This window comes from Thunnus albacares, chromosome 12, assembly GCF_914725855.1.
Source record: "Thunnus albacares chromosome 12, fThuAlb1.1, whole genome shotgun sequence".
Classification (NCBI taxonomy): domain Eukaryota; kingdom Metazoa; phylum Chordata; class Actinopteri; order Scombriformes; family Scombridae; genus Thunnus; species Thunnus albacares.
The window spans coordinates 15,059,079-15,086,957 of NC_058117.1; the positions used below are offsets into that span (position 1 = coordinate 15,059,079).

The 27,879-nt window shown below is 38.4% G+C and overlaps 1 protein-coding gene across 7 annotated transcripts in view; it reads right to left on the reverse strand.

Moving 5' to 3' along the window:
• Window positions 1-4,334: 4,334 nt before the first annotated feature.
• Window positions 4,335-27,879, reverse strand: part of tnr (tenascin R (restrictin, janusin)) — a 188,904-nt gene continuing 165,359 nt past the window's right edge. For all 7 annotated transcript variants that reach the window (XM_044368349.1, XM_044368351.1, XM_044368352.1 and 4 more), the window contains 7 exons: window positions 23,968-24,098; window positions 20,399-20,531; window positions 18,637-18,788; window positions 18,318-18,414; window positions 11,260-11,421; window positions 10,491-10,654; window positions 4,335-8,332 (listed from right to left, as the gene is read on the reverse strand). In XM_044368349.1, the coding sequence (XP_044224284.1) occupies window positions 8,213-8,332; window positions 10,491-10,654; window positions 11,260-11,421; window positions 18,318-18,414; window positions 18,637-18,788; window positions 20,399-20,531; window positions 23,968-24,098 (959 nt within the window). In that variant the 3' untranslated portion in view covers window positions 4,335-8,212. The remainder of the gene's footprint in view (window positions 8,333-10,490; window positions 10,655-11,259; window positions 11,422-18,317; window positions 18,415-18,636; window positions 18,789-20,398; window positions 20,532-23,967; window positions 24,099-27,879) is intronic.

Consider the following 27,879-nt stretch of genomic DNA (forward strand, 5'->3'; position numbering starts at 1 on the left):
AAATCAAGCTTTGGCTGCTTGGTTGGGGTTGGTATACACTCAGCTTGAGCATTACTCTGAGTTCGTTGGTCTTTCGCTACTAGCCTTGTGTTAGCATGTTGCCTTTGCAAGTGCTTGGAGAGATTTGATGTTGGGTTCACAGCAGTGGATAGTTGTTTCTGGCCGTTTGCACTTTACCGTCACATTCTTGTCCTTTCACACGACTAACTCGAAGTAATCTGCATATTAGGGATGTGCAGAGAGCCCAGTATTTGGATTTGTATCTTTATTTTTTGAGGCAGCAAAATTATTTATATTTGTATTTGTATTTGAATAAAAGTGGAAATAAGCGTAATTTAATGGTTTACTTTTAATTTTAGGATATTAAAGTGTTAAAATAAGTGTTTATGAATAAACTATCTTACAAAGGAGGTCCCCACACCGAGTCTTGAACTTGAGTCTCCCAGATCATAGATGGCTACACTGACCACTGAGCTAAACTGAATGCATTGCCAACATGTAGACAGACCTCTACTTATTTATACACCCATAACACAGAGGCAGCACAGCGTGTAACGTGTAGAGAAGAACATCAAAGGTGATTCTTGCTTTGCACTTTCCATTTACTGCCTATTTTTTACAACCTAACTTTGTGGAAAGAAGAAAGGGGAACAACAGGTTATGGACAGTCCTTTAGGAGCGCTTCACTTGTGTCAGTAGCTCAGCTTTCCATTATATCTTCCCATTACACAGATAATTGAAGAACTTATGTAACGCAAGTAACAACATAATTGTTTGATTAGTGATTGCAATGTAAACAGTAACGTGTTACATTACTGCGTTACAGACAAATGTAATGTGATTACAGTAACGTGTTACCCCCAACACTGCTCTTTACCTACTTTACTGTATCTGTAAGTCATTCCTTGGAGCCCAGCTGTCAGTCTGTCTGTTTTTCTAGGCATAACCTCACCGTCTGAACCATGTCAACTCATATCTACATTTACAACCTGGCTCATTCAAGAGGTAAATGCATGAGTGTGCTACATTTAGTGACTGCTTTATGGGTCCAGTTTGTGGATGAATAAAGCCTAAGAAGCTGCTGAAACTAAAAACATGTATAGGAAGATTAAATCTAAAATATATAAAAGTGAAGGGCATTGGTCTCATTAAGCAGTATTCAGGCTTCACAGCTGACAAGCATGCATTCATTCATTAATTGCTACTGTTTAAGAGTGCTAAAAACTTTAATGAATGGTTAGATAGATCACTCTGATAACAGGCATTTTTCTCACATTAGAACAAACAAAAAACAGCGTAAGTAGTGGACTGTGATGCTCAACCAGCACATCAGTTCTTACCTCATGTTCAATTCAGCTGAGGTCGTCAAATCTTCACGCCTCCCTCGTATCTGTGATCTATGAGGCCCTGTGCAGGATGGAGCTTGGAGCATCAATAAATGCCTAATGAAAATCAAGCTGTTCACCGACCGGTCGCCCAATTAAGCGCCAGTGTTTACAGCGCTATCACAGAGAGAGTCTAACTGGGAGATCTGGGTTGCACCTCCCCTCTTATTCAGATGCCTGCCAGGGCCTGTTAACTGTCTGGGTTCAGTGAGATGTAAAGAGACTCTAGGAGTGCATGGGAGACTGGGGACGGCTCACAACGCCGCTTTTCATCAGCTTCACCCGCATCACCGCCTCTGTGCTGAATCCTGTGGAGATGTGGAGACATTAGTGGGTGGATGGGAGAGAGAGGAGAAGAGGAAGAAGATGGCACAAAGACAGAAACTGATGCCCTGTGTTCACTTGACCTTGCAGTACATTTATCCATTCAAATATGTCAAGTATATTTGATCTCTTTAATGCAGAGAGGGAAACATTTTTAATGTTTTGAAGTCTCCTATTTAGCCATTTGATATTTGGTCAACTTAATGTTCTGGTCAAAGTAATATTTTTGGATATACCATGGTCACAAATACCGTGTGAATTTTTTTTTAGCTTTGCAAACTCAGTAAAAGTCTGCATACACGTTTAAATCTGAGCCTTCAAGCACATTTGCAGAGGTGATTTCTGCAGATTTTGCAGAGAGACAATAATGAGCCTTAGTGGACTTCACTCGCATGCACCACAAAATCCTGGGATTTAACTAACTTCACTGGAGTCAACACATCATCTTCTCATATTCAGGACACTGATGAAGGATGGACATCCTAGTATAGTCAGCCATTGATATCTTGTACAGCTGGAGTCCAGAAAGAGGCTTGAACACTGGAACAGTCAACCACAAACAAAAATGTGCAATTTACATGATTTTCTCCAAAACAACAGATGTGCTCTTGGAATACTATTTTTTAAAAAACACACCTTTGCTCTCTTTGGGTTTCCATCAGACTCTATGTTCCACTCACAGCTGTCCCTGGGCATCTTAAATGTTACACATCTATGATTATATTATTATTTCATTGCAAGAACTGATAATTAAATAATAAGCAGTGGAGATAAAACTCTGCAACAATCCAAAATAATACAAATTGCAATATACCACCATCGTGTAGCTTAATTACACAAAATAAATGAGTGAACTAATGTAAAATAATTAATTCAAACCAAAGTATAAAAGGTACAGTATGTTTTTGTGGTATTTTTGTGGTCTGTGGTATAAAACATAATGTAACCCTGGTCAAATCAACTTCTCTTCATTTGTTTTGAGATGAGATTAGGTCTTTTTTGGACTTGGAGGATCAAGTCATCTTTTTTGCTGCGTAGGCGGGCTCATCTGACTATGTGGTTTTGTGGCAGTCTGAGATATAACTACTAGCAGCTGTAAGGTGGGATAACAATACAGCACACTGAATGCCCAAACACCACAGAAACACATACAATACCTAAACTGTTTCAACAGAAATAATCTAAATTGTTAATTTCCAACCTTGTAGCTGCTCGGGTTAAAAGAAATACATAATTGATGTTAAAAAAAAGAGATTTAGGGCAGGGCTTTTGGCTTGCAACACTACAGTTAAGTATCAATTATGAATAATAAAGTATCAGTTTGAGCAACAATTTTTTATGCACAAGCAATAAAAGTCTGTCATTGCTTAGAGGATGAGTTAGGCACAGTTTGCTCTTGTGGCTTGCTAAATGTTGAATAAATAATTAACAAATGATATAGTACTGCAGGAAAAGTGACAAAAGTGACCCTGTGACAGGGTAAAGCAGGGGTAAGCTGCTGTAATAGAGGTTTTGGGGCTGCAAAGTTTCTGCTCAACAACATCTACATTAATGAGTAATCAAAAATAACCTAACATTATCTCATTTCCTTTTTCATTCCACAGAAGAACTACATCATGACTGTCAGAAAACCTCGCCCAGCTGTGAGCGTTTTGCACAACCCAGCAGCGCATGTGAAGTGTTTTGTTCTGATAAAGACTAAACATGAGCTCATCTCTCTGACCTTTAATGCTGTGTTGCTCATTTATTTGTGTCTAAGTCTAACGTATTCATAAACCTCACACAGGCTCATTATTTACCAAGTTAGTTTTTTGCTGACCAGACACTTGAATGGATAATTAATGGATAATTAGAACATGCAGTAATTACACAATGAATCTTAAAACTGCTGAATTGAGGGGTTCTGAGTATCTGTTATTGTGATAAAATCTGTGGCTGTTACAGTATAATGCATGCATGCATTTGTGTGTGTGTGTGTGTGTGTGTGTGTGTGTGTAGTTGTGCACATTTTTTGCATTCTGTTTTTCATCTTTAATAATGTTACCTTCATGAAAATCAAATTCTGCTCTTTTGGAATTGGTAAAGACTAACAAACTTAAAATTAGGCTCTTGCCCAATATCACCTCTTTGAAGATGGTTTAAATTTTAATTTAGAGTGAATGTTTAGCTTACATGTTGTACTACAAGACTTCAGATGTGGTTTCACGTCCATGTAAGTCCACTCTGTCTGTGTGTGAGTATAAATTAGAGGCAAACCACACTGGCAGACCTTTATGAGTGCACCTTTCACTGTTTTCTTGTAACTGCTGCTGGCCTTACCTCACTTTTTAATAGCCTCCAATTAGAGGTGAAGATACTTTGAAAAGTTTATGACATGAACTCAAGTCAGCTCTTGGTACTTCATTATTTCATAGGAGTGAAAAGGGTGGTAGTTAAAGTAACCAGAGTTCATCTTGACTCCAAAAATGAACAAATTCGACTGAGGTTTTGTTCATGAAAAGATGCTTTACATGGACATTAGAGATTAGCGTAAACAGTTCACTATACATGATGTATACTGTATGAATTAACATGTCATCAACAAACACACAAAACAAAAAGAGTAAACACATAAACACCAAATCAGACTATTTGAATATTTTATTAATATGTAGAAAATGTATTAAAAAAGGAACTATATAGTACATGTTTAAGTCAAACTAGAGCTGAATTTGACAGTAATATCCAAGGTTATCCAACAATAAATCCTTTGTTTCAGCATATAGGAGCTTTTCAACAGTCGAGATCACATTTTGTCAACATTTACATTTTCATGGCAAAGTTTCAAATCAATACAGTTACAGTTTGTGGCTTATAATAAGAAATACCACCAAACATAATAATAATAATAATAATAATAATAATAATAATAATAATAATAACAATAAACATTATTTTTTATCAAAATTGTTCTTGATACTTTAACTTTATTTATTTTTATTAAACATGGTGGTTATATCATTCAGTTAACTTGTAAAAGTAAACCCATGAAATAAAACATTTTCTTTTTGACACCATAGAGGACATTGTGTCATTTTTAACTATAACTTTTTACAGTGCGCATCAGACAAAGAGTCATCTGAAAATAAATACTGAAATAAATAAGGGGAACAGGAGCTTTCCTCTACAGCAAGAAGCTCAGTAGAAACAAAAAGCGATAGTGTGAGTGTTTTCCTGTGACTGAGACTCAGTTTTAGGTTGAAATAATGGAGGAGATGCTCTTCTCAAACATGATGTCATTCAGCAGATTGAAGGGATGAAACAGTGTACTATATATGCTTTACATGATGGAAAACATAATAACAGAATGCCAATATAACATATATCCTCCTCCCTTCAAAAAAAGACTTGATTAGTTTGTAATAAGCAAAAGAAACGACTTGGTCTTTCTTGATGCTACGGGGAATGAAACTGTCACATTAGGTAAGAAAATAATTCAGCATCTCGGTAATTTTATTGTTTCCAAGAGGGGTTACAGTTGTATTTGCTCATTTCTAAATTATTTGTTTACCTGAAAGCTCTGAATGAGGAGTGACATTAGTGACAAGTTTTTAATTACACTAACTGGTGTAATGGATGAAAATGTTGGTCCCAAGTAATAGATGAACTTTTTATACAAATGGAAAAATCATATTAAATTGATTATTAATCCAAAATAGAAGGCAGGATTGAGGCTTTGCTACAGCAGGACAACTTATTTAAACGATTGTTTTTTTTTTTTTATTGGTTGCCAGAAGAAGCCTAAAATTCATGAAAGGTGATTGAAAATATGTAAAGTAAACTTTAAGAGCAGATTTAAGAGCACCTTATAGTTTGCCGTGAGATAAATCCTTCAAAATACAAATAACATTCTGTTCCTTCTCTACAAAGCTTCATGACCTTTGTTCCTTAGTACAAAAAAATGCTCTGAGGCAAACTTCACCCAAGTTAATGAAATAAGTTCATACAGGATTGCCTACTCTACTGTAAATCACTGTGGGAGATGGATTGCATGAGAGGCGCTGAAACAGTGACTTTGACACTTAAACATAAATCAGATCTGGGAAAGGTCAGCTTTTGAAACAGTTTTATTATGTATATTTAAATTTTTTATTTAGCCTTTCAGGGCTATTTTACTGTTTCCACGACAGCTTAGACGCCTGATAATCAAAGTTATCTACATCCTCTACCTCATAAACCATTTCAGAAGTGACTTTTACCCAGATCAGCAAACAAACTCTTCACAAATTAAATGAAAAACATATTCTTATGACATCTGTTATTTACTATGATTGCAATTTAGTCAGCATGCAGTAGGCTCCATCTGTCCTTTAACACAACACTGGTTAAAAATACAGAGGTTAGAGTGGAAATGTTCCAGAGGGCTTTCTGAATGAGTTCGCATCTAAAGGGGGAACACATCAAAAAGACACATTATCTTTAACTCTATATCTACATGAGTATATTAGTAGTAGTTTATAGAGGGGAGAATTGCTATTGTTTCCAAGTCTAAAAAAGGAACACAAACACAAACGAAAAATATACAGTCATATGATACAAGCCCGATTTGCTGGTTCACTTCAATGAAAAAACAGTAATACAGAAGAATGACATTTCCAGCTGTTTCAAAGGGAAAAAACATCTGTATTTTTGAAATATTTCATATTTTTGAGACCAAATGTTGCTTGCAGCGATGGTAACATCCAGATCTGACGATTGTGTTGAACAATAAATTGTGTTTTTATTGATAGCATGAGGCCAAGTTGGAGATTTAGCCAGTTCTGTGTGCTTTTCCTTCAAACTCCACAGAGATCATTTTCTTCCTAAAGAGGAGGCAGGAAACTAAAACAAAACCGTTTCCAGAAAAACAGCAGCCAACTAACTGGTGCTGAACGCTTAGTGCGACAGTGTGAACACAAAATGCTTGGTGGACATGCTGCAGATTATGCCTGCCCCACTAAAAGAATACATTCTCTGCCATGTTTGCTGATTTTGTTGTTTTGTTGGGGAGCTTAAATAGTGAAGTGAGTAAAAGAAGGGCACAGAAGACAGACTTTGTTTCACTTCACCCACTGTTCTGCTTTCTTTGTTATGTTCATTTGAGGTGGTTTTGGAGGAATGGACAGGCTGAAATCTGCACTATGCCCACTCTGACTTCCTTTTTGCATAGAATTTAGTGTTCACATTGCATAAAATAACGCCTGGGGACATGATTACCATAAAAGTCCCTGAAAAGTGAGAATCTATTAATACAGGAAAAAAGCTGCATCAGTGACTTTGGTGACAGAAGTGACTGGCATCTTTCCAAACAGCAGGCCGAGTCTTTATTATGCAGATCTTTGGTTAAATGTTACATCTATCAGCACCATCTCTGCAAGCAATCACAGAATCTACAAAAGGGCTAAAACAGTTATTGGCTTGAAAATGAAGTCCAGGAAATAAAAAAAAAATGCCCACAAACAACTACAGAAGTCGATTGAATTAAATGAACAACAATAGCTTTGCTGTGTTCCCACTCGTAGTGCAAATACTGTCTCAGTGTTGCTACCAATAACAATCAAGTTTAATAGAGATGATTATTTTCATTCTGCTTTACTAATTAACAGAGATATTGTAATTAAAGTGTAACACAGACAGAGAGAAATATAAAATAAAAATAAATAGAACAGATGGTAATGAAGCTGTTGCTAGTGCACTGCTTTGTGAATGTTCTCTTCTGATTTCGATGTTCATTTTATCTCTTGTGTGTCTGTTTTGAGTTCAGTATTTGTCATCACATTTTTATGTTTACATTAATGTAATATAGGCTCAAAAACCAAGGCATCAAATCATATTAAATAGATGGACTTTTGTCACAATATCAGTTATAAAAATATATATATCTTACAGTTAAGGGTTTTAAGGGCATATACAGTATATTTTTTGTTAAAAGTGTTATTGTTTTGTAACGGTTAAAACAGCGCTAGCTCTCGTACTCTTGAGGGCATTTCTGAGCAGATTTCCTTGCAACCCGGGGAAAGGCAAATCACAGACTTAAAGGAGAAAAAAAAGCTTCTTGGTTTGCCTTTCCTTATTTTTTTATTTTTTTTTTTTACAGCAAATAGAACCATTGTCATTCAAAGTATTTAATAAATTACATACAGTGTCTTCTATCATCTGGGTTGAAGTACAGTAGGGAAAGACAGCTAAAGCTGGGTGGGCAGAAGCAGAGAAAAACAGAGTTCGGACGTTGTTTTAGCTTTGCTGCTATGCTTTTAGGATCATATCCATGGTTATAACAGCTTCTCAATGTTGGTAGTATACTAATAATGTGTTGAATTGTTACAAATGAATATTAATAAAATATTAGTAGCTTTTTGCCATAACCTCCATCTTCCTCGCAGCCTTGCACTGTTAGCGAGGCACGCAGATAGCAGAAAATCATCACCAAAAAATTGTCCGAACTCCACTTATCTATGACTCTGGACTTGGCGGAGGCGGTTTGTTTATACAGGGGCAGACCGCCTCCTCTTGCTGCTGATGCTACGGTAGTTGAACGGCCTCATCTTCATCTCCACATACGGAATAGAGAACTCATGGCCTTTCCAGTGGTACCAGTTAATACCCTGTAGGAGTGAAAGAGTGATTTCAGAAGCTGCTTGAATCAATAGGGTTTAGGCAAGGCAAGGCCATTTAAGAAAACAATAATAATAATAATAATAAAGCAAACAAGACAAAATAGAACAGAAAACAGAACTAAAAGCATCAGAATCAAGAATTAAAAGCAGTTTTATACAAGTGTGTTTTGAGGAGTGATTTAAATTGTGGCATCAACTTAGCACGCCTGATCTCCTCAGGCAGAGCGTTCTGAAGTCTGTGGGCTCTAACAGCAAATGCACAGTTACCTTTAGTTATTAGCCATGACTTTGGAACCAATAACAGAGTTTTGCCTGAGGAACTCAGGCAGCACGTTTGGTCATAAGATAAGATAAGATTAGGTCGGAAATATTAGGAGATGCCAAACCAGAAACTATTTTAAAATTGATTCTAAAAGAAACAGGTAGCCAATGTAAAGAAGCTAGAATAGGTGTAGCATGGTCATGGTTTTTGGAACCAGTTAATAGTCGAGCTGCAGAATTTTGTAGGAGTTGGAGGCAATGGAGAAACTTTTGGGAGAGACTTGTGTACAGGGAATTGCAAAAGTTGAGATGTGATGAGATCGGTGAAAGACACAAACAATTTGATTGGTGATATTCCGTAATTGATAAAAACAGGATTGGACAACCTTTTTAACGTGGAGGTGTAGTTTGAGGTCAGAGTCGAATATTACACCAAGATTTCTGGCAGAGAGTTTTAAATTGGAAGCCAGTGGACCGAGGAGGTCATTATCAATCTGAGCCCTATCATGGGGGAGGGGGGCACCAAGAGGATGACCTCAGATTTGGTGTGATTGAGCCGGAGAAAGTTGTCAGACATCCAACTTTTAATGTCTTCTAAGCAGTTATGAAGGGTTTGTAGGCTGGTTTTATCATTTTCTGTCATTGTCAAAATGACAGAAAAAATAAAATACAACACAGCGCTGAAGACAGATTAAAGTACAAACTGAAGATGGAAACATATTTTCAGTGAAGTGTTTTTTAAATTTCAATTGGTGAAGGTATTCAAAGCAGGAGGGCAGAAAACCCTGACTTAAGAGCACAATTATGAACTTAGTGCAATTACAGTCTCACTCTAGCCCTGTTAATCCCTGTCACCACCAGAACTCTCCCATTTGCAGCTTTACGCTGAGAGGCAATTTCTCTCTGCGTGTCTTTATGCCTGTCCATCTCTGCTCCCACCTGGTCTCGTTTTATGTCATCAAAAGATGGAGAGAAAGGTACAGAGCACAGCGAGAGAAGCAGTGATGCTCTAGAGCCTTTGTAGTTCAGCCTAATCACAGCTCCACACAACACCTCATTCTATTTCTCAAGCCATTTAGGCTACAAGCTGAGAGGGAGCTACATCACAAACGAGCCCTCAACACTCACTGCCTACACACATACTGAAAAAAATACCCAAATCCATTTCAATGTGAGAACTAGCTACCAGGTTTTATTATTTTATACGTGTATGCTTGTTTAATGTCTTGGATATACTCTGGTCTTCAAAATATTTAAATAATTTGCCCTTATTGGTGATTATTCGGTTAAACTGAATGCTTCTGAAACTGTGTCATTTCCCACAGATGATACATTAAAATTGGACAAGTGGTGTAGCAGTTATAGTCCTTGAATGTTTGACCTTTCATTACAGCTCCTCCATCAGGCCAATCAGTGTGATAAGAAAGAAGATGGATGTAACAAGCTTCATATTAGTTAATTTACAAATTATTAGCCCTCAAAATTAGAAATTTTAACCTTTAATCATGTTGCCATAATTAGGCTGATTTTGTAAATGCCAAAATAATGTGCCAAAATGTCACCCTTTTCAAATGATTCAATTCACCCAAACTACAGAAAAACATTTTGTCATTTACCTCTGGTCCTATCTCACCATGCACATAGCTTTGGTTGTATTTCTGCTGCAGCCCAAAACAAAATTCAAAAAAATTCAACAGCAACTTGTCTTTACAGAAACAGTGTCTCCATTATAATGGATAATCCATAGAAATTGCTGTTTTCATTGGAACTACTTTCAAACAAAGTAATAGCTCCACTGAAAAGTGCTGAAAAAGAGGGACACTATATGACAATATATGATATTCATTCCTCACTCCTCAGTACTTTTTTTGCTTGAATGACTGACCTGACTGTGTCTGGACTCGCCGTATTTGCCATTGAGGTTGGCCCGGTGACAGTTCTTGTACCACCAGGCTCCTTTGTAGGACAAGGCACAGTTAGTGACAGCGATGTCATTGTCTCTGTCTTTTGTAGAGAAGGGCCGGCCCTGGTGGTAGCTCAGTGAGTCACCTGGGATCAGAGGACAGAGAAAATATGAAACATCAGCGGATATCGGGCAACACTGGCATATGGCTGCAGTAAATAACGGCGTGATGAGAGGACGTAAACAACCAGGCAGGCAGGAGGGGAGATGGCGAGAAATAAAAGGGAGGGAGAGGAAAGAAGTCCTGCTGCAGGCTCTCTAAATTTATTTAGGCAGAGAGAATTATAATTATAAACATGAGGGGATGACAGGTAATTCTGGCATATGGTCATGTTGACAGACGTAGAGATGCATGAGAGAGAAGACAAAAGTGGAAACTTGGAGTAGTGCTGAGGTGGATTTCAGACATCAGGGAGAAGAAAAGATGTAGGAGAAAGGAGGCAGGAGGAAAAATGGCAGATGGCAGAGGAGAAATGGGAAGGCATTTTCACTTGAAGATTGGGGAAAGCACACATTTAGCCTCATTACAGTATATAATGTGGTATTATGACATAAAAAAAGATTCATATAGCAAAAAAGCTTTCAATGTTGGTGTCCTCAGTGGCTGCAGTTGATCATGAAAGAGCAAAATAATTCAATGTGTTAACTAATGTATGGATTGACAACCTTTCTAATGTATCCAGACACATACCAGCGGTGCCATTGTACTCCCCTATCCTGAGCTTGTAGAGGTTTCTAGCATCTCCAATAGAGAATTTATCATAATTGGCATAAACCGACTCCTGTCCGTCCTTCATGTCAATCCTCAGCTCATAACGGCCCTGAGCAGAAATCCTCTGGATGTTGTCTAGACCTGCGGAGAAGAAAAAAAAAAAAAACACATCAAATTGTACTTCTGATTCCAGAGAGTCAAACTAAATCTCGACACGGTTACAGCCTCTGCCTGAACCTAACTTTTATCTTCCAATTACACCAGCACTCACTCATTTAATCACTGAAGAAAGATCAGGTTTTTAATCACACTGGTGTCAGAGCTTCAAAACCAGATTTGGAAGTCATTACGCCCACACTGATATGAAAGTTGCTCATATTACTACTGGATTTCTATGGAGTCTAGATGCGATCCAGTGACCATGTACATTCAAGCAACTCCAAGATATAGAGAGAAAAAGTAACATAGAGCAGATTTCAAAAGCATACAGCCACAGGAGAGGCTAATCTGATTAGGTTTTAAAAATACCTTTAGGAGTTTTTGACCACTAATAGTGCTATGGTGCAGTGTTAGCATGTGGGAAACTCAATACACATTCATGCCAATTCCAACAATCAGTAGGTGGTGGTGATGTGCCAAGAACAGTAGCAATGGGCTGTCAAAATGCAGGAAAACCTGGCAAACATGAAGGTAAACAATGCAGATTTCAGTTTTTAAAAAAAGAAAGACTTTGCCAATGTTTTAGAAGAAAAGAAATAAACTTATTTGCTAGGCCTCCGGGATGAACACAATGCATTCTTGTGAGAGACTCCACACCTTTAAATTATCAATACATTCAAGGCCAAATTAAAAAATCAACTAAAGATGAATCAGCTGTGTGGCCGCTGAGCCTAGTTTACATTATTAATTTTTAATTGACATTGTGGGTGTATGTGATATGCTGTTGTGTGTAGCTTTGTATTTTATATGGTGTATTCTTTGTGGGGGTTTTTTTGTTTGTTTTCTTTTTTGCTTTGTACTGTTTGTTGTTGTGCTGTTGTATGTTTTGATTGTAATGGACTACAGATGCAAATTAGCTTCAAGCTAACTCTGGTGCAGTGCATTATTTATGCTTAATACTGCACACTGTTCTGTTCAATAAATCAAATCAAATCAAATCAAATAGCATACCTTTAAGGTATATAATAAAATGTAATACCTTAAAGGGAAAAAAGGAAGAAACCTCAGGTAGAGCAACAGAAGAGGGATGCCTCTTCCAGGGTAGAAAACTATGCGATAGATGTCGTTTGTACAGAGTAGACAGAAATAAAAATGGTGAAATTGCAATATGGAGATACTGAATTGCAATGTTAGGTAAATAAAGTCTAAACATATATGAGGAATATGGATCGGAGGAAATGTGAAACTATTACATAGTAAAAGTTGACTTTTATGACTTATCCCACCACCCTCACTAGATTTTCTTTATGTGAAATACAGTTTGTTCCCACCTGCAGCTTTGCAGGTTAAAGGTTTGAATCTTGATAAGTACAATGACCTCCTTGTCAGCTGGTTGTATGGATGTGGATGATTGGCATTGTCGAGAGTGGTGGACACTGTCACTACTTCCCTCCCCCCTCTGTTGCAAATGCCACATGTCGCAACTTTCTGAGATATTCGGCTTTGCTCTCTATCTCCAAGGTAGCAGATACGAGGCTCGTTTGAACCCTGACAGGCGATAAGGCCCCACACCGACCTGAGAGATTGGAACCGCCTTCACTATCAGATTACAACAAGCACCCATTTGGAAAGAGCTTCCTTCTCTGCTTAACCTCCACCAGAAGCATCGCATGTGCACTTTTCCTGAACCCAGAGAAAATTTTAAGAAAAAAAAAATAACAATCCTCAAGTCTTCGCTGATAAGGAGTAGGAAGTAGAGATCCGGGAGTGCAGGGAAACTAAGTCTGCTGTAATATGGCAATGGAAAATAGATACAATCTAGGTTACAACCAAAAGACACTTAGGGTGACAGGGGCAAAGCAATTGTTGTAAAAAAAATTGTGTTTAACACTCAGTCATCTCTAATTTCCATTGTATAATATCACTGCAATTAATCTAGCCCCCATTATTTTTTTTTTAATGTTTTTCCTTTTACAGTTTTATGGGATCAGACTGCTCTATTCCAAACTGCAGCGATTAAAAATGCAGTTTGACACACTACTGCACTCCTGTCCTATTATACTACCAATATTATCATCTCGTCACATTTTATTACCAGCCTTTCTTTCACACTTATAAAGAAACAAGGGAGAGAATTTAAAAAAAGAAAGAGGCGAGGAGAGAATGGGATAATGATCATATATTGCACATGGCCACCCTGGTTTCTCTCTGTTATTACATCATCAAACTGACATTGTGTTCTGCGTGTAACAGGCTGAGGTCAATGAGTAGGGAGAATAGATTGCCCTACAGCTGCAATAAAAACGGCGATTTTCAAACTGTAACCTATTATAATGAACACTTAATTTCCATATTCTTTAGTGCTGGCCAGTTAAGTGTCTCTTCTTTTCAGTTTGAGTGGATTTAATATCGATGTTTATGGTTCAATACTGTCCAATATATTACTCTTCTGTGTGTAGAGGTGGTGATTAGCTAAATGTTTGCTGTAATGGCTCTCCAGGGCTACAGCAGCGACCTAATCTGCGGAAAGAAGAATGAAGGTCAAATGGTTTAAAACTGCTGTGACCATCTGTATGACGATACCATTTACTTTTTATGTAAAGATGAAAGAATTTAAGGACATTTCATATACTGTAAACAGTTAAAAGACACAGCAAATATAATTACAACATAGGACATAACAGAAATACAGTGTATAGCCACTTGATGTGAAAGGTGCATCATCAACCAATATACAACTCTTAATAAATAACACATTATTTTATTTCTAAAAAACTTCTGTGCTAAATATACATTTATAAATCTTGGTCACACCAATATTTACAGTATAAAAGTAATATTTCAGACTGAAATCAATTCACTTATTGATTTCACACAAAGTAAATTTCCACTGAGCTTTCGTGTAGATTTCAACTTTGGTTAACCTTGACACATTAATCTATGCTGTTCAGCCCACTGCAAGAAAACCAGGATTATTGACATTTAGCAGCACTGTATATTGATATGGAACCTCGAATTAATGACATGTTTGCAGGAATTTTCTCTAAGATCAGAAACTTTCAGTGGGCTGTCATTGATTGCTCTTGACTCAGATTATTGGGCAGATTCCCATGGCCAAATACTTACCATTGCAAACCGCCTTGACAGCGCTGACCTTTGAGGGAACGGAGAGAAGCGGAGAATCCAAAATTGAGAAAGCTGTTATATAAGCTGTGTCGCACAACCTTTTCTGACCTTCCCTCTCCTACCCGAATGAGAGGCAACACCAGCGAATCTTTTGTCTTTGTATCAATTTTGCGAGAAATAAAACCAGCTACAACAAATGGTGGCCACTGCATGACATGCACGTAGTCACTACTTCACCTATTTATAGGACAAACAAATGAATATCCCTGTGCCATGTTCTGGTGAGACTGGGTTCTTCATGAGATAATGCTCCAATAGGATTTTTCCCCGGAGACTAGTCACAGTAGAAAAAGCACATGTGTAAATGGTAAAATAAATGATGGCTGGCTGGAATACATTTAGCTGCTTCAGTTTCAGGGCCCTAGTGTTGTTCATGCTGGCTCACTGTCACTCTGTCATGGCTTACTGGGCCCCTTGAATAGAACAGAGCCATCGTTAAAGGGGACCTATTACGCTATTCCTTATTTTTAGTCATATATTTAATGTTACAATGTCAGATGTTCATATTAAATATGGCCAAAGTGTCAAATAATTAGGTAAACATACATAGAAGTAAGCCCCGTGAGCAAAGAGCAATGGCTTCAGACTGCTCTGAACGCTCAGTTTCCAACAGTTTTTTCTACTTTCAGCCTGAGCTGACATCAGCTCGTGACAGATTTCTTTATACAGTCATCTTTATACAGTTCAATGCTCTGCTCCGCTAACATTATGGCATTTTTCCATTGTTTTGGGGGTAGTCACGCCAAGCAATAACTCAAGTCAAGCTGCCACGCTGTAAGTGATTTTCTATTACACAGCAGGGCAAAGTAAAATAAGTGGTTTACCTGTTGGGGGTGTGCTGGTCGTCTGCAGCTCTTCATCAAACATCTCACTGTGACTGTTTCTGCTTGTACTATTCCTCCCTGCATTATTTATAACTGATCCACTGATCCCAGAATAAAAATATAGAGCTGGAATATGTTTCATTTCCTGTAAATTCTTCACAATAAAAGTCACACGTTATTTAGTAATTTAAAAACTTTTAAATTACTGCCCCTCGGCAGGCTTCTGGTAAGATGGCCGGTCAGAACAGAGTGGGCTCATCAGGAGGGGGGCCTTAAAGAGACAGGAGCTAAGACTGCCTGTTAGAGACAGAGGCTGAACTGAGACGCTGTATAAAGGGCCAGTATAAGATAACTAAGGAGTCTTCTGAACTGTGAATCATGCTAAGCAACTCTAGTGGAGTCTCAGAATAAAAATAAAGAGCTGGAAATGAGCATAATAGGTCCCTTTCAATGTTATTAGTAACACCCGTGCTTTTCCTACCATGTGAAAAAGGCCTATAGTTTGCTGCTCACAGCTATATTAAGCACTAGATCAACAGACTAACAGGTCAGTTTCATACAGTGGTCCTGACATTTTGTGCCGTACACTGTGGCTATGTGTTCCCTGCTGACATGTTATCTGTAATCTGGCATCATGGTGGGAAGCTCTCACAGGAGCCAAGAGTGGCTCTTGATGCTCCACACCCTGAGGTTACATTAAGCTCCTTTTATGCACTGAGAGGACAGAGTACAGTACTGGAGAGAAGAAAGGCAGGCAGGGAGGGAGGGAGGTGGGGGAGAGTGAATCCTAGGAGGCACCAAAAAAGTAAAGCAAGACCCTTGAGATAGAGGTGGCCTGGTGTGGTATACATCCAGAAGCGGTGAGAGGGCAGATTATAGCTGATTCAGCTGAAGTGGAAACAGGTCAGATGAAATGTTGTACTCACTGAACCAGATACACTTCTCCGTCTTTAGATTATATGGTGGATGGAGGATGCTGCTACATGATGTCTTCAGGTCATAAAACAGCTAAAACATTTTTGTCACTTTGTAGCTGTCGTTTGCAAAGAAGATGGCTACCACTTTATGCTTTCTCTCCAGAACAGTGCGTGTAGCGTCATCTTACAAAGATATCTGTCCAATATTAACATCAAGCCTTCACTGTCACAGTGAGTAATCGCTCCACTTTGTTGAAAAACAACAGAAAAAAATGATTCATTTATAGCAGCAGAAAGCAATCCCGCTTTTCCTGTTGTGATAAAATGTTAAGAGCTACCTTTGAACACCCTCCCTGTGGTGGGGAACAAAAGTAACAGGAGCAGACGACAACAGTATTCAATTCATCACAACTACACCACAAACAACATGACATGAAACAACAAATCTGTCATATTCTCGGCAAAAATTGCGAGGTATTGTACTGGATTCCATTATATTGTCAGGTCTGGATGATGATGGGTTGGATCTAAAAATCTGTTTATGCTTTCACCTATTACAGTGTGTTGAGTCATTAATGGGCTGAAGCTTGCCACAGCCATCCAATACGTGTCAGCAGAGTAACTGCTTTCCTTCTGTTATAATGTGGTGATAATGCAATGCCATAAAATTTCCCCCCAGTGTTATTTAATTTCTCCAGTCAAAAAGTTCAAAAAACATTTTTCTCAAGGTCCTGATTTACTTAATGAAATATTCATGTAATATTTCCCTTTAATCATCTGCACCAAAACAATAACACAAAAACTGGCCTATGAAGAAACACGACTCATTTGCACATTTTCTAATGAATATAATTATTATTTCGTAATGAGATTTGGGGGAGAAAAAATAATCAGCAGTCCATCAAAACGGTGAGGATGATCTGTTGTTTTGTCTTTGAATCAGAGCAATGCTAAAAACAATTACCAAGTCATTTCAGGGAGAGATGAGCTTTCAGAAAATCCAGTAATGAATCGGATAGACTTTGTGAAGTCAAGTACTGAAAGATGAGATGAGGGGAAAAGAAGTGTCTAGCGGCATAGTTCTCCATTTTCATACAGAGTGAAAAATCTTACAAAAAGGCCTCACTGCCTGCACAAGATATTGGAAACGTCTTTCCTCACAAAAAAATAGATGTATCAATTGAAACCAAATGAAAGCTATGACCTTCTATTGATTGTACCTATTAAATCCTCTTCAGTCATGGAGATGGTGTGTAGATAAAGAGAGTAATACACACATCTACAGCCAAGAAGTCCAGTTGCCCTCGATTCAACCCTCCTTGGAAAGTAATACAGAAAACTGAAACATAGATTGAACAAAATGGGTGGCAGGTTGAGGATCAATATCAGCCTATAAAATTAGAGCCTGACCAATACTGGATGTTTGGGGCCGATGTCAAGACTGATATTAGGGAGTAAAAAAAATCTGACATTGATATATTGGCCGATATTCTGTATATACATATTATATGTATATATTATATATATATTACCGACAAACCATATGCGCAAATGGTTTTAAAACTATGAGGTACCACCTCCGCCTGACTTTGGGCTAGGAAAAACCCTGGTAGAAACCAAATCTCACCTCCTCTCCTGAATTTATTGTGAGAGACAGTACATATTTCTCATCCAGCAAGTAATTTTTCCACTACAGAAGCTCTTTAAGTGTGTGTCAAGATGAATTAAATAGAGTCGAAATCTCCAGATAACTGACAAGATCAATTGAGTAATGTTTGGTGTCCACAAAATGGGGGCGATGGAGTGCTGAATCACGCCAGACATCAAAAACTGAACATGATGCTTCTTTATCCAGGACTTTGCACAAAAACGGTGATGGACTGGGGTGAATCCTTGTATTACACTGGGCATATTTTTCCCCAGATTAATTACATCAGAGTAAGAGTCTTACCAAGCCAGAACTCATCCTCCAGATTTCCAAATCCAACCCGATAGTCACTCCACTTCCTGGAAAAGTCTGTCAGGCCATTCTGACGTCGCTGGAATACCTGAACACCAAAATGTGATGATGTGACAAGATCAGAAAAATATAAATCAGTTGTTCAGACTAAAATAGCTGACGTATCTCATTGCAGAGATCAAAAGAAAATTCAGTAAGAAGTAGTCATTTTCTCTGCTACACTTGTCCCCCTTTTTTACCCAGCTGACACATTTGCTATATATTTGCACAAGGTGCTATTAAAATTAGGTGTATCTTCACAGTGACTTACAATCCAGCCTCCTTCATCAGTGGTCATGTCACAGTACACCTGCACACCCTGGCTGGGGTCTCTGTTGATGTAAATGGTGTAGACACCGCTCAGAGTCTCTCCATTCAGCAGGTGTTGGGCACAATTCTGAGGTGTTGCAAACAGTCGACTCCCTGGAGAAGAGCAGAGGAGGACTGAGGATGTAGTGATCTGCTTGTTTGTTTGTTTCATCTTTTTGACTTAAAATGATTCAGTACGTAGAAATGTATGTCGATTGCATGGATGGAATAAACTGCAATTTTTTTTTTAAAAGCTGCATTAATTCATGTTTTCATATTAACAATGGATCAAATGTTTAATGTGAAAGAAGTTACCTGAAAAGATGAACCCATGGAGAATTTAAACCTGACACTGCAGTTCCCCTTACCTCTAAAGGAACATTTTAGCATCTTTCAAAAAAAGAGCTCTGATAAACCAACTGTATGCTACATGCCCAGCACCAAACAGCCAACAGACAAAGTTAAAGTGCTTTCAGACAGCGAGCAGTTACCGCCACCACCTCCACTCTGTTCAGTGTATACACAACGGCAGCAATGCACCCGAGGTCGGTCGCAGTGATCAGGAGAGAGTGGGCTGCTGTCGTTCTCGTTCATGGCTATTTCCCGCTGCCGTCAGAGCTGTGGATGGTTACTTTACAATTTTTCAACTTGCTGTGTGGCAACCACAGAACTCACAGCAAGCGAAATGATAGGCTACAGGAGCTGGTCCACTGGGTTTTACTGTCTTGTTCACTGACACCTTTTTCTCTGGCAGTGAACAAACAGATCAATAAAGAGAAATGATCTGGGAGCAACATCAGCTTCAGTTTGATTATCCAGTCTGGGCCAATATTATTTAGCAAAACTTGTTATATTAATCGTGTCATATTAATAACTATTTCCATATTAAGATACAGATCATTAACATCGGCGGGTGGCAGATGTAGGAGCAACAACACGCTGTGTGAACATACCTCTAATAACTAGCTGGTGAACATGGTGGAGCATTTAGCTGCCTGCCAGATATTTTCCTTTCTTTGGTGGAGTCCAATGTAGAACTAAAATAAGAGTGAACACTGGACTTACATTCGCCTGGTGGCCAGAAACACAACTCCAAATGAATACTAATGTTGCTGCATAAGTGGTGAATGTTTATCACCAGAACTTAATAAGATAATACTATGTTGTGTTTACAGCTTGTTCTGCTGCTCCTGGCCAAAAATATCAAATAATCCTGTTTTAATTGAAAGCAGCACTGAAAATATGTTAAACATTCATCACACAGCCTAATGCTAGGTCCATTCCTTGGTAGAAATGAGAATATCAATATTTACCTTTGTCATGTTCACATAAATTAATGTTTATTGGAAACTTCATGATGCTCCCCAACCCTTGTTGGACTGATATGTCTGGCATCAAATTACACAATGGGCATGTACGATCAGAGCACAGTGTTCAGCTGCAGGATTGTAGACTGCCACCCTGCAAGTGCAGCCTAATGGGAAGTCTTCTCCACTAGGCTACAGTGAGGGGAGATGAAAATTGCGCCTGACTGAGGGGACTCATTATTGTGCAACTTTGTGATGGTGACTATAACATGAAATGCAGTGCAAAAGAGAGAAAAAGGATGCACCTCTGTGAGGCCAAGAAAACTCTCCCCATTACAATCACTTTCTGAGCTTAAACCAAAGAATGCAAACACACTGTGTGTGTGTGTGTGTGTGTGTGTGTGTGTGTGTGTGTACCTGTAGTGAAGGTAGTGGAGACTACAGCGCTGGTGTCTAGTCCTCTTGCAGCCTGGAGCTTGACAGTGTACTCTGTAGTCTCAGCCAGTCCCTCAAGACGAATCCATGTGTCTTCTGCATCTAGGATCAACTCCTTGTGCAGAAACACATATAGAATGAATTCATATTGTACATGCAAGTTAAAAGATATTAGATTGCCTCCTCTACAAGTAATAATTTAATGTGCATTCAGTACAAACCTCAGGGTAAAAGGTAAATTATATTAAAATCCTCATAAGTCTCTGATAAAACATCAAACTGAGCTTGTGAGTCTTAAAAAGACCTATGGCAGCAAAGAAACCTTCAAGCTATTTTTGTTCATGGAACACATGACAGCTTGCTTTGTGCTTCAATCACAGAGTCTTCTCAAAACGGCAGTACAAGTAAGTGAGGTGTTTAGAAGGAATTAAAAGAGGGTATTATTGCAGTAAAAGTTACACTTTTGCTGGCTGCAGAACAAGTTTGGTGTTTTTGCGTGTGAAAAGTGACTGAGCTGTAGAAAGTGTTTATAAAGAGAGGAACTGAGAAACAAGAAAAGAGAATGAGGGAGGGAGGAGGAGTGGGGGGCAACTAGGAAGAGAGAACAAGATAAAAGACGGACAGTCAAGCTGGGAAGCTGCTAAACAATCAGGAAACAAACATTTCTATTTTTGGCGGCACAGTACAGTTAACTCCTTTTGTTTCTGACAAGTTATCTTTTATTGAGCCCCTCTTAAAGAGCCAATATGTTTGACCGTTCCTGAGAGAGTATCTTCTGTGACATCAGTTTCTTAGATGAGGCATAAATACACCGGCAGTATGTTCAATTGATAAACAGAAAACTCAAACTTCTCCATGTTTGTGTGTGTTTTACTGCCTGAGATGGAATGAGCACATATTTGCCTGCATGTGTGTTACAGTTGGCCTGGATACACATAAAATATGAACAAGTAAAAATGAAATATTTAGCCAGTTTGGGGAAAAAAATCACACATTTCCAGGCAATGTGTCCATGTGAATTATGCAGGGAAGCAGCTGGTAAATAGTGTCTCTCTGTCTCTAAGGATCTGACATTTTCCCACCAGGTTTTCAGGGTCAAGATAGGATTTTTTATTGCAAATGAAACAGCCCCGTCACCAGGCGCCTTAACATTACTTTAATGTAAGGCGCCCCTGGTGACGCCCCCCCCCCCCAACCGTTCATGGCAGTGGTGCAAATATATAATGTTATACTTTATAATATATATGAATATACTTTTTTTTTTAAGCTCATGTCTTGTGAGGCCCCTGGTCCTCGGTTGGAGGCCCGGGGCCTGGGGCTTAAGCCCTGGTAAGCCCGTGCATTAAGGCGCCATTGCCCGTCTCAGGTTTGTATTATCAAGGATAATACATATCTTCATACGCTTGCTATTGATTCTGTATTTGTGGGTGGGTGTTTGGATGTTCAGCGGATACGTATTTGTCCTTGTGTGAGTGTGTGTGTGAATGGTGAGGTGTTATCAGTCCAGGCACGCACATAACCAACAGTGAAACATGCATTTACAAACTATTTAATCAGATAAGAAATTAATCTCACAACTACTGTGTATAAATTACAATGGTCCATTATCTCTGTAAGAAGAGAAGCTGGCTCAACAGCTGTAAGACTCACCAACATGTGGTTAGATTACAGCTGAGGAAAAACCACCAAATACATTCAGCCAAGCCAGACCTCAAGTAGAAACAACTGCAAGAAAATCTCACAAGGAGCACTTCAATCTCTGGCTGCAGAGAACATTTTTGCTCTGAGCATGAGTGGTATGACTCATTTGCTGTTGAGCTATATGAATTCAAAATGTGGCACTTGTTGTTGAGGCAGCATTCACAGAGGAGAATGAGGATTTGAATACAATTCAAAAGAAACAGGACCGACTGTGGTGAAAAGATATCAACTAGCCTCACAAGATTTTTTCAGATTTTCATCTTTCTTTGTAAGACAATTGCTGTTTCATGCATCAATGCAACAGAAAATTGGTCCCTCGTTCAACAAGCTACAATGCAGGACGTGTTCATGTTTGTACGTTTGATAAGAAGGAGTCTTTAGCAGAAAAGCAAATATGGGTTGTTGTCCAGAGTCTGCAGCAGGCTGTTTGGCCAGTGATAGCATTACTGCTTTATGCAAATATGGTTTAACAGTTTGATTAATTTTATGAAAAAAACTAACCTTAACCTTAAGTTCTCTCTATTTAGACAGATGACTGACAGCATTTCAAGCATACAAAGATAGGGGCACCATTATGAATCTATAAAATATAAAATGTCAATTTCTCCCAACTGAGTACGCTTTTTTTCTCAAGGATGGAGAGCATTACATGTGACAGACGTTATGTATGCTATATGGAAAAAAGCACGACTTAAACATACACATCTGTGCACAGTTTTAAACATGGCATAAAAAATGTTGATTCAGTGGTACGCATTATTATGTTCGTGTTTGGACACATGTTTGAAACAAACCACTATCCTTGAAAAAGGACTGTGAGCATCAGTCTCGCTTCCAGAACATACATAGAAAAGAAGTGAAATCTCAAAAAATCTGAATAGTTACTGTCGCATTCTTTGTGCATGGGTGACACCTGATGGTCGACCACATATTAGTGCCACAGGGTCAGGGAGGGAGAGAGAGAGACAGAGAGGAGAGAGAGAGACTTGTGGTAGATCATCCCTGCATCAGCATCAATGTGTCTGTATTTTTAACTGTTCCCTTAAGATCATGCAATGTCGGGCATCAAAGGGGATGGTCTGTGTGTGTCTGGTCGCATGCATGTGTGTGTGTGACACACACCTAATTACCAATAAAAGAGTCTTTTGCAGAGCATTATGGAAAACAGTTCCAGTCAGTTCGTTAACAGGCGTGGTGTGTTCCACACAGCTCTTACTAATGTGCTTATTACCATTACTTTGCTACGTCAGAAAGTTTAATCAAAACAAACAATGTCTCTACTGAGGCACATTAAAGTGATATTTCTATTGGACAGGCAATTTCACTGTCGTTCCCTTATGTTTTGTATCAGTGCGTGTTAGTGTGTGTGTGTGTGTGTGTGTGTGTGTTCAAACATTCGCACGCCCCCATGTCATGGGATTACATGATTGAAAGATAAAATTTGAATTTCAAAGTATTTGTCATGAAGTTGTGATTCTCCATTAATTTTCTTTCCCTGAATATTGTTTAACCCTCGCATAATAAGTTGATTAAATTGGGAACATCTTTTACTTTGCAGAAATCCAAAAAAAGGGGTTTCAATATGCCCTACAATATCTGCAGAATTAGGTTTCCATTTTCAGCTATGTGGATTAACAAAAGTACAGTTTATCTCCCCAACACATGTTTGCAGCTGTAGCATGGATACTCAACAGGATTTCCAGTATTGTAAGATATGGAAACACATTTTAGTTACAGATAAGATGTGTAAATATATGGAAATACAGTATATAGGATATCAACAGTGTGTATATGTATGTATATAAGAGACACAGTTGAGACATGAGTGCTCAACTACATGCACTACTTACTTTACGGCTGCCATCGGTAGACTTGTAGGTGAGCATGTAGTTGTCAATTTCTGCGATTGGCGGTTGCCAGGATATGAGACCGCTGCGGTGATTCACTTCACTGGCTGTCAGGTTCAAGGGTGCGTCCATGGCTATCAGAGAGAGGGGAAAATGTTAACTTTTACAGTCAGTTTAGTTGGCTGCTAAATAAGATATGTGGGCCCTCCAGGTTACAAAAAAGACTTCATTTTGTTTCAGCTTTCTATAGATGTTTAAGTGTTTGGGAGAGTGAGTGAAATTAACTAAGGCTGTTGAAACTAAGAAAATTGCTGAAGACAATTTAATTGCTTCTGTGTTTAGAAAGCGAGCTACTGTACTGTCCATGTGACTTCGATTTCCTGATGTAGGTGGGCATGTACAGTATATTTGGGCTCTTTGATTTTGAATTCCTTTGAACACCCCACACTGTAAAAAATTACACTCATGACACATATCTGTGTGGAAAAAACAGCACAAACATTTATCCTTACATGACTACATTTTAAAGTGTTATGTTGCTGCTGAGGTAATTAGGCAGGAACTGTTTTGTTATGTAATGTGCTGCAATTTTTCAGCATATGGGGAAGGCTTCACAATTCCATGTCCCTAAGGTTGAATTCATAGCTGAAAGCTATCAGGCTTTGCAGAAATTATGAAAGTGCAAAATCAGGGAATAGTCAGCAGAGTAATTTATGTGTTTTCCATTTCTGTCATTGGGTCCTATCAACTCGAGGCAGAGGTGTCAAACTCAGCTCTCAACGCCGCCAAACTATGGAAACACGCCAAGCGCAGCTCTCACTGCTCTGCTGAGGGTAAAGGTAGATGCTTGATGAAAGCTTCATTACCTTTTGTTTGAAAAAAAGCTTCAAATATCATCAAAGACACCAGCTCACACATTATGTACATTCCTGCCATCTGGAAAGCACTAACCAGTTTAATAGCACACACACATGCACTATGTAACAATCATTTGAATGCATTATGCACAGCACAATTATACATAGTGTACTTTTACGAGATTTATCAGCTGTATTAATAATTTACATTGCTGCTAATTATTATTCTCTTTTTAAGGTCATTGTAGTATTTTATTTTATTATTTAGTAATCCTCCAAGTTGAAGATAAGAGTTTTAAAGTATGAATTTGATAAGAATTTTTATGAATTAACTGAACTTAACTGAACTCAAGGTCTGGTCCTGCAGGATTTTGCTCTTCTCATGGTTAATGAAGACAAGCTATGGCTCATTCACTATCAGAGAGGAAGCACCAGGCAATACTATCATCATCAGCAGCAACATAATCAGATACTGCAGTCAGTAAAATTGGCCTTAAAGGGATAAATTAACAACATGGAAATTAGATCCAATAGACCAATAAATGACCCACTGAAACTATGTAGGGCACAATATTTATGTGCAAGTCATTCTTTCTGATCAACACAAGCCTGTATGGAGCTGGCTGGCCAGACTAACCACACAGCATAGACCCTTTTTTTTGGATACTAGCATACTGTGCTTTTTTGGACAGGTCTTTGACTTTTCTCTGTGGACCAAACCAGCAATAGATGAAGCAAACCTCTTTTAATGACCCAACCTCTTAACTAAGCCTCATGAAATATAGCAGACTAACTGTGTCCATGCCAGTATTGCTAAAGGCCACCAAGGATACTTATCATTTCAATTAGTGCATATAAGAAATTATTGCCCTCTAAGCTGATATCTAATTTTAATGGCCTTGATGGTTTTATTGGAAGTCTGTAGTTCACAGGAGAGAATTTGTGTTCAAAGTTGAAAAGATGCTGTTAAACAATAATAATTGAATTTAAATATACTTCCTTGGTGTTGGTTTTACATTAATTCCATGATTTTACATTTTAATATTCATTATTAGAAGCTTCAGTATTAAGAAGAAAAAAAGTGATTAATTGCGATTTATCACAACAAATAGTGTGATTAATTAGTTCATTATTTTAATCAATTGACAGCCCTAAATATTTTTCTTACTGTTCCAAATTCTCATTAAAAGACTATGTGCAACACAAACATTAGTCTTTAAAACTTTTAATTTTTGCCTTTGTTTGGTAGTTAACGCATACATTTAAACACTATATAGAGAGACAGGAAACACCAGGACAGAGAGGGGTGATGAAAAGTGAGAAAGTTAGAATCCAATCAGCAACACTGCAGTTTCATTGTATGTGTCCAGTCTTAAACCACTTGACCATCAGGACAGCACCTGTCTTGCCATACTTTCTGACTCCCCTACCCATACAGCTCTCAGCTCCAAGCCCGTTCATTCCCAGTAGAGATGTAAATCTTTAACAATGGTGAACAAATTGTTAGATTTTTTTAAAAGGCTTAACAAATGTTTAACAGCTGGGCACTGTCGGCAGATATTCATTTGCTGTGGACTAATTTGCTGTGGATTAATAAACATTTGGTGCACTAGCAAGTATTTGCAGCACCAAGACGTTGTATGTTGGATTGACTCCTAATAAGTAGCTGTGTTCATGGTAATGAAGGAACGTGTCACCCAGTAAAACAGTGTGACTGGTTGATGTGCTTTTAATAGTTTTTGGACAAAAAAGGATCTCTATGGCACAGATAAATATTGGCTACACAGGCAGCACTTGTTGACAGGATTAATTAATTGATGGTTTTGAGCTTTTCATGACATTTGTTAACAATAACAAAAATATAGACTATCACTGGAATTATTATTTAATGCTGACATTTAATGATTACAGCTTGAAACTAAATATAGATGAGTTCCATAAAACTGAAAAAGAAGATTTTAAAAAATCAATCTGAATATTACTAAGGAAGGAGAGTTTACCACCTCCACTTAAGCAATTAAAAAGATATGAGAAGAATCTGAATAAAACACTCTAAAAAACCTACAGAATACTAACGAGACATTCTTGATTTACTGTAAATGTATGCCATAAAATGGAAAATGAAAATCTAACCATAAGTATTCTGAAACCCCTATAGGACTTAGTGAGAAGAGCAGTGAGACTCTTTTCCATGTTTAGTCAGAACGTATCACAGCCTCAAAAACGTTCAAGCTCGTGATCAGCAAGCCCACCCAAGTTTTACCACACATTACATCACACCATCCAAGTAATATTCTTGGTCCCTCCACAGCTTTAAACAAGGCATGATTATGGTGCCTTTGTTGATACTTTAACCACATCACAAGGAGACTCACCTCAATTTCCCCACCTTACATCACCCTTTTTGAGTCAATATCCGATCTTCCGACTGGTAGCAGTAGCGCTGACACTCTGTAACCTCATTTTAGCGCATGATAGAAAATAGATGACCGTCTATTCAGAAAATCAGTTTCCTGGAGTTACATCATGACTCTGGGGCACATTGTCAGCCAGTCACACAACACTCTGTGTAAGGGGGGCAGGGGCACCAGAACATATAAAGTGCTGTGCTTGTATGCTGTGCAATCCAATGTCACTGCTGTGAATATGAGATAAAGATATCTATTACATGGTTGTCTTTTCTCAAACTCTCTCTGTCTGACTTTTTTCTCTCCATTATGACATGGGCTGTCATAAATTGTCTTGACTATTCCTAAGGAGTTGAGGGGCCAAAGGCTTAACTTTTAGCTAAACGTCTGACCCTAAATTGAACCCAGAGCTGCACATACAAGCAAAATCCACAACACCAACTCTCCACACTCTTTTTCTCATTTAAATCCTTGTGTGTGTGCACATATGAGCAGATTAATGACAGCTCAGTAATTAACAAAATGTACCCGTCTTGATAACCTCCTTAAAGATGCGGGGTGCCTTCTCTCAGAGACAGTGATAGGCAGTTCCACATTTGTGTGACAGGGGGATTGAGAGAGAAGGATAAAGAAGGAGGGTAGACGTGAGG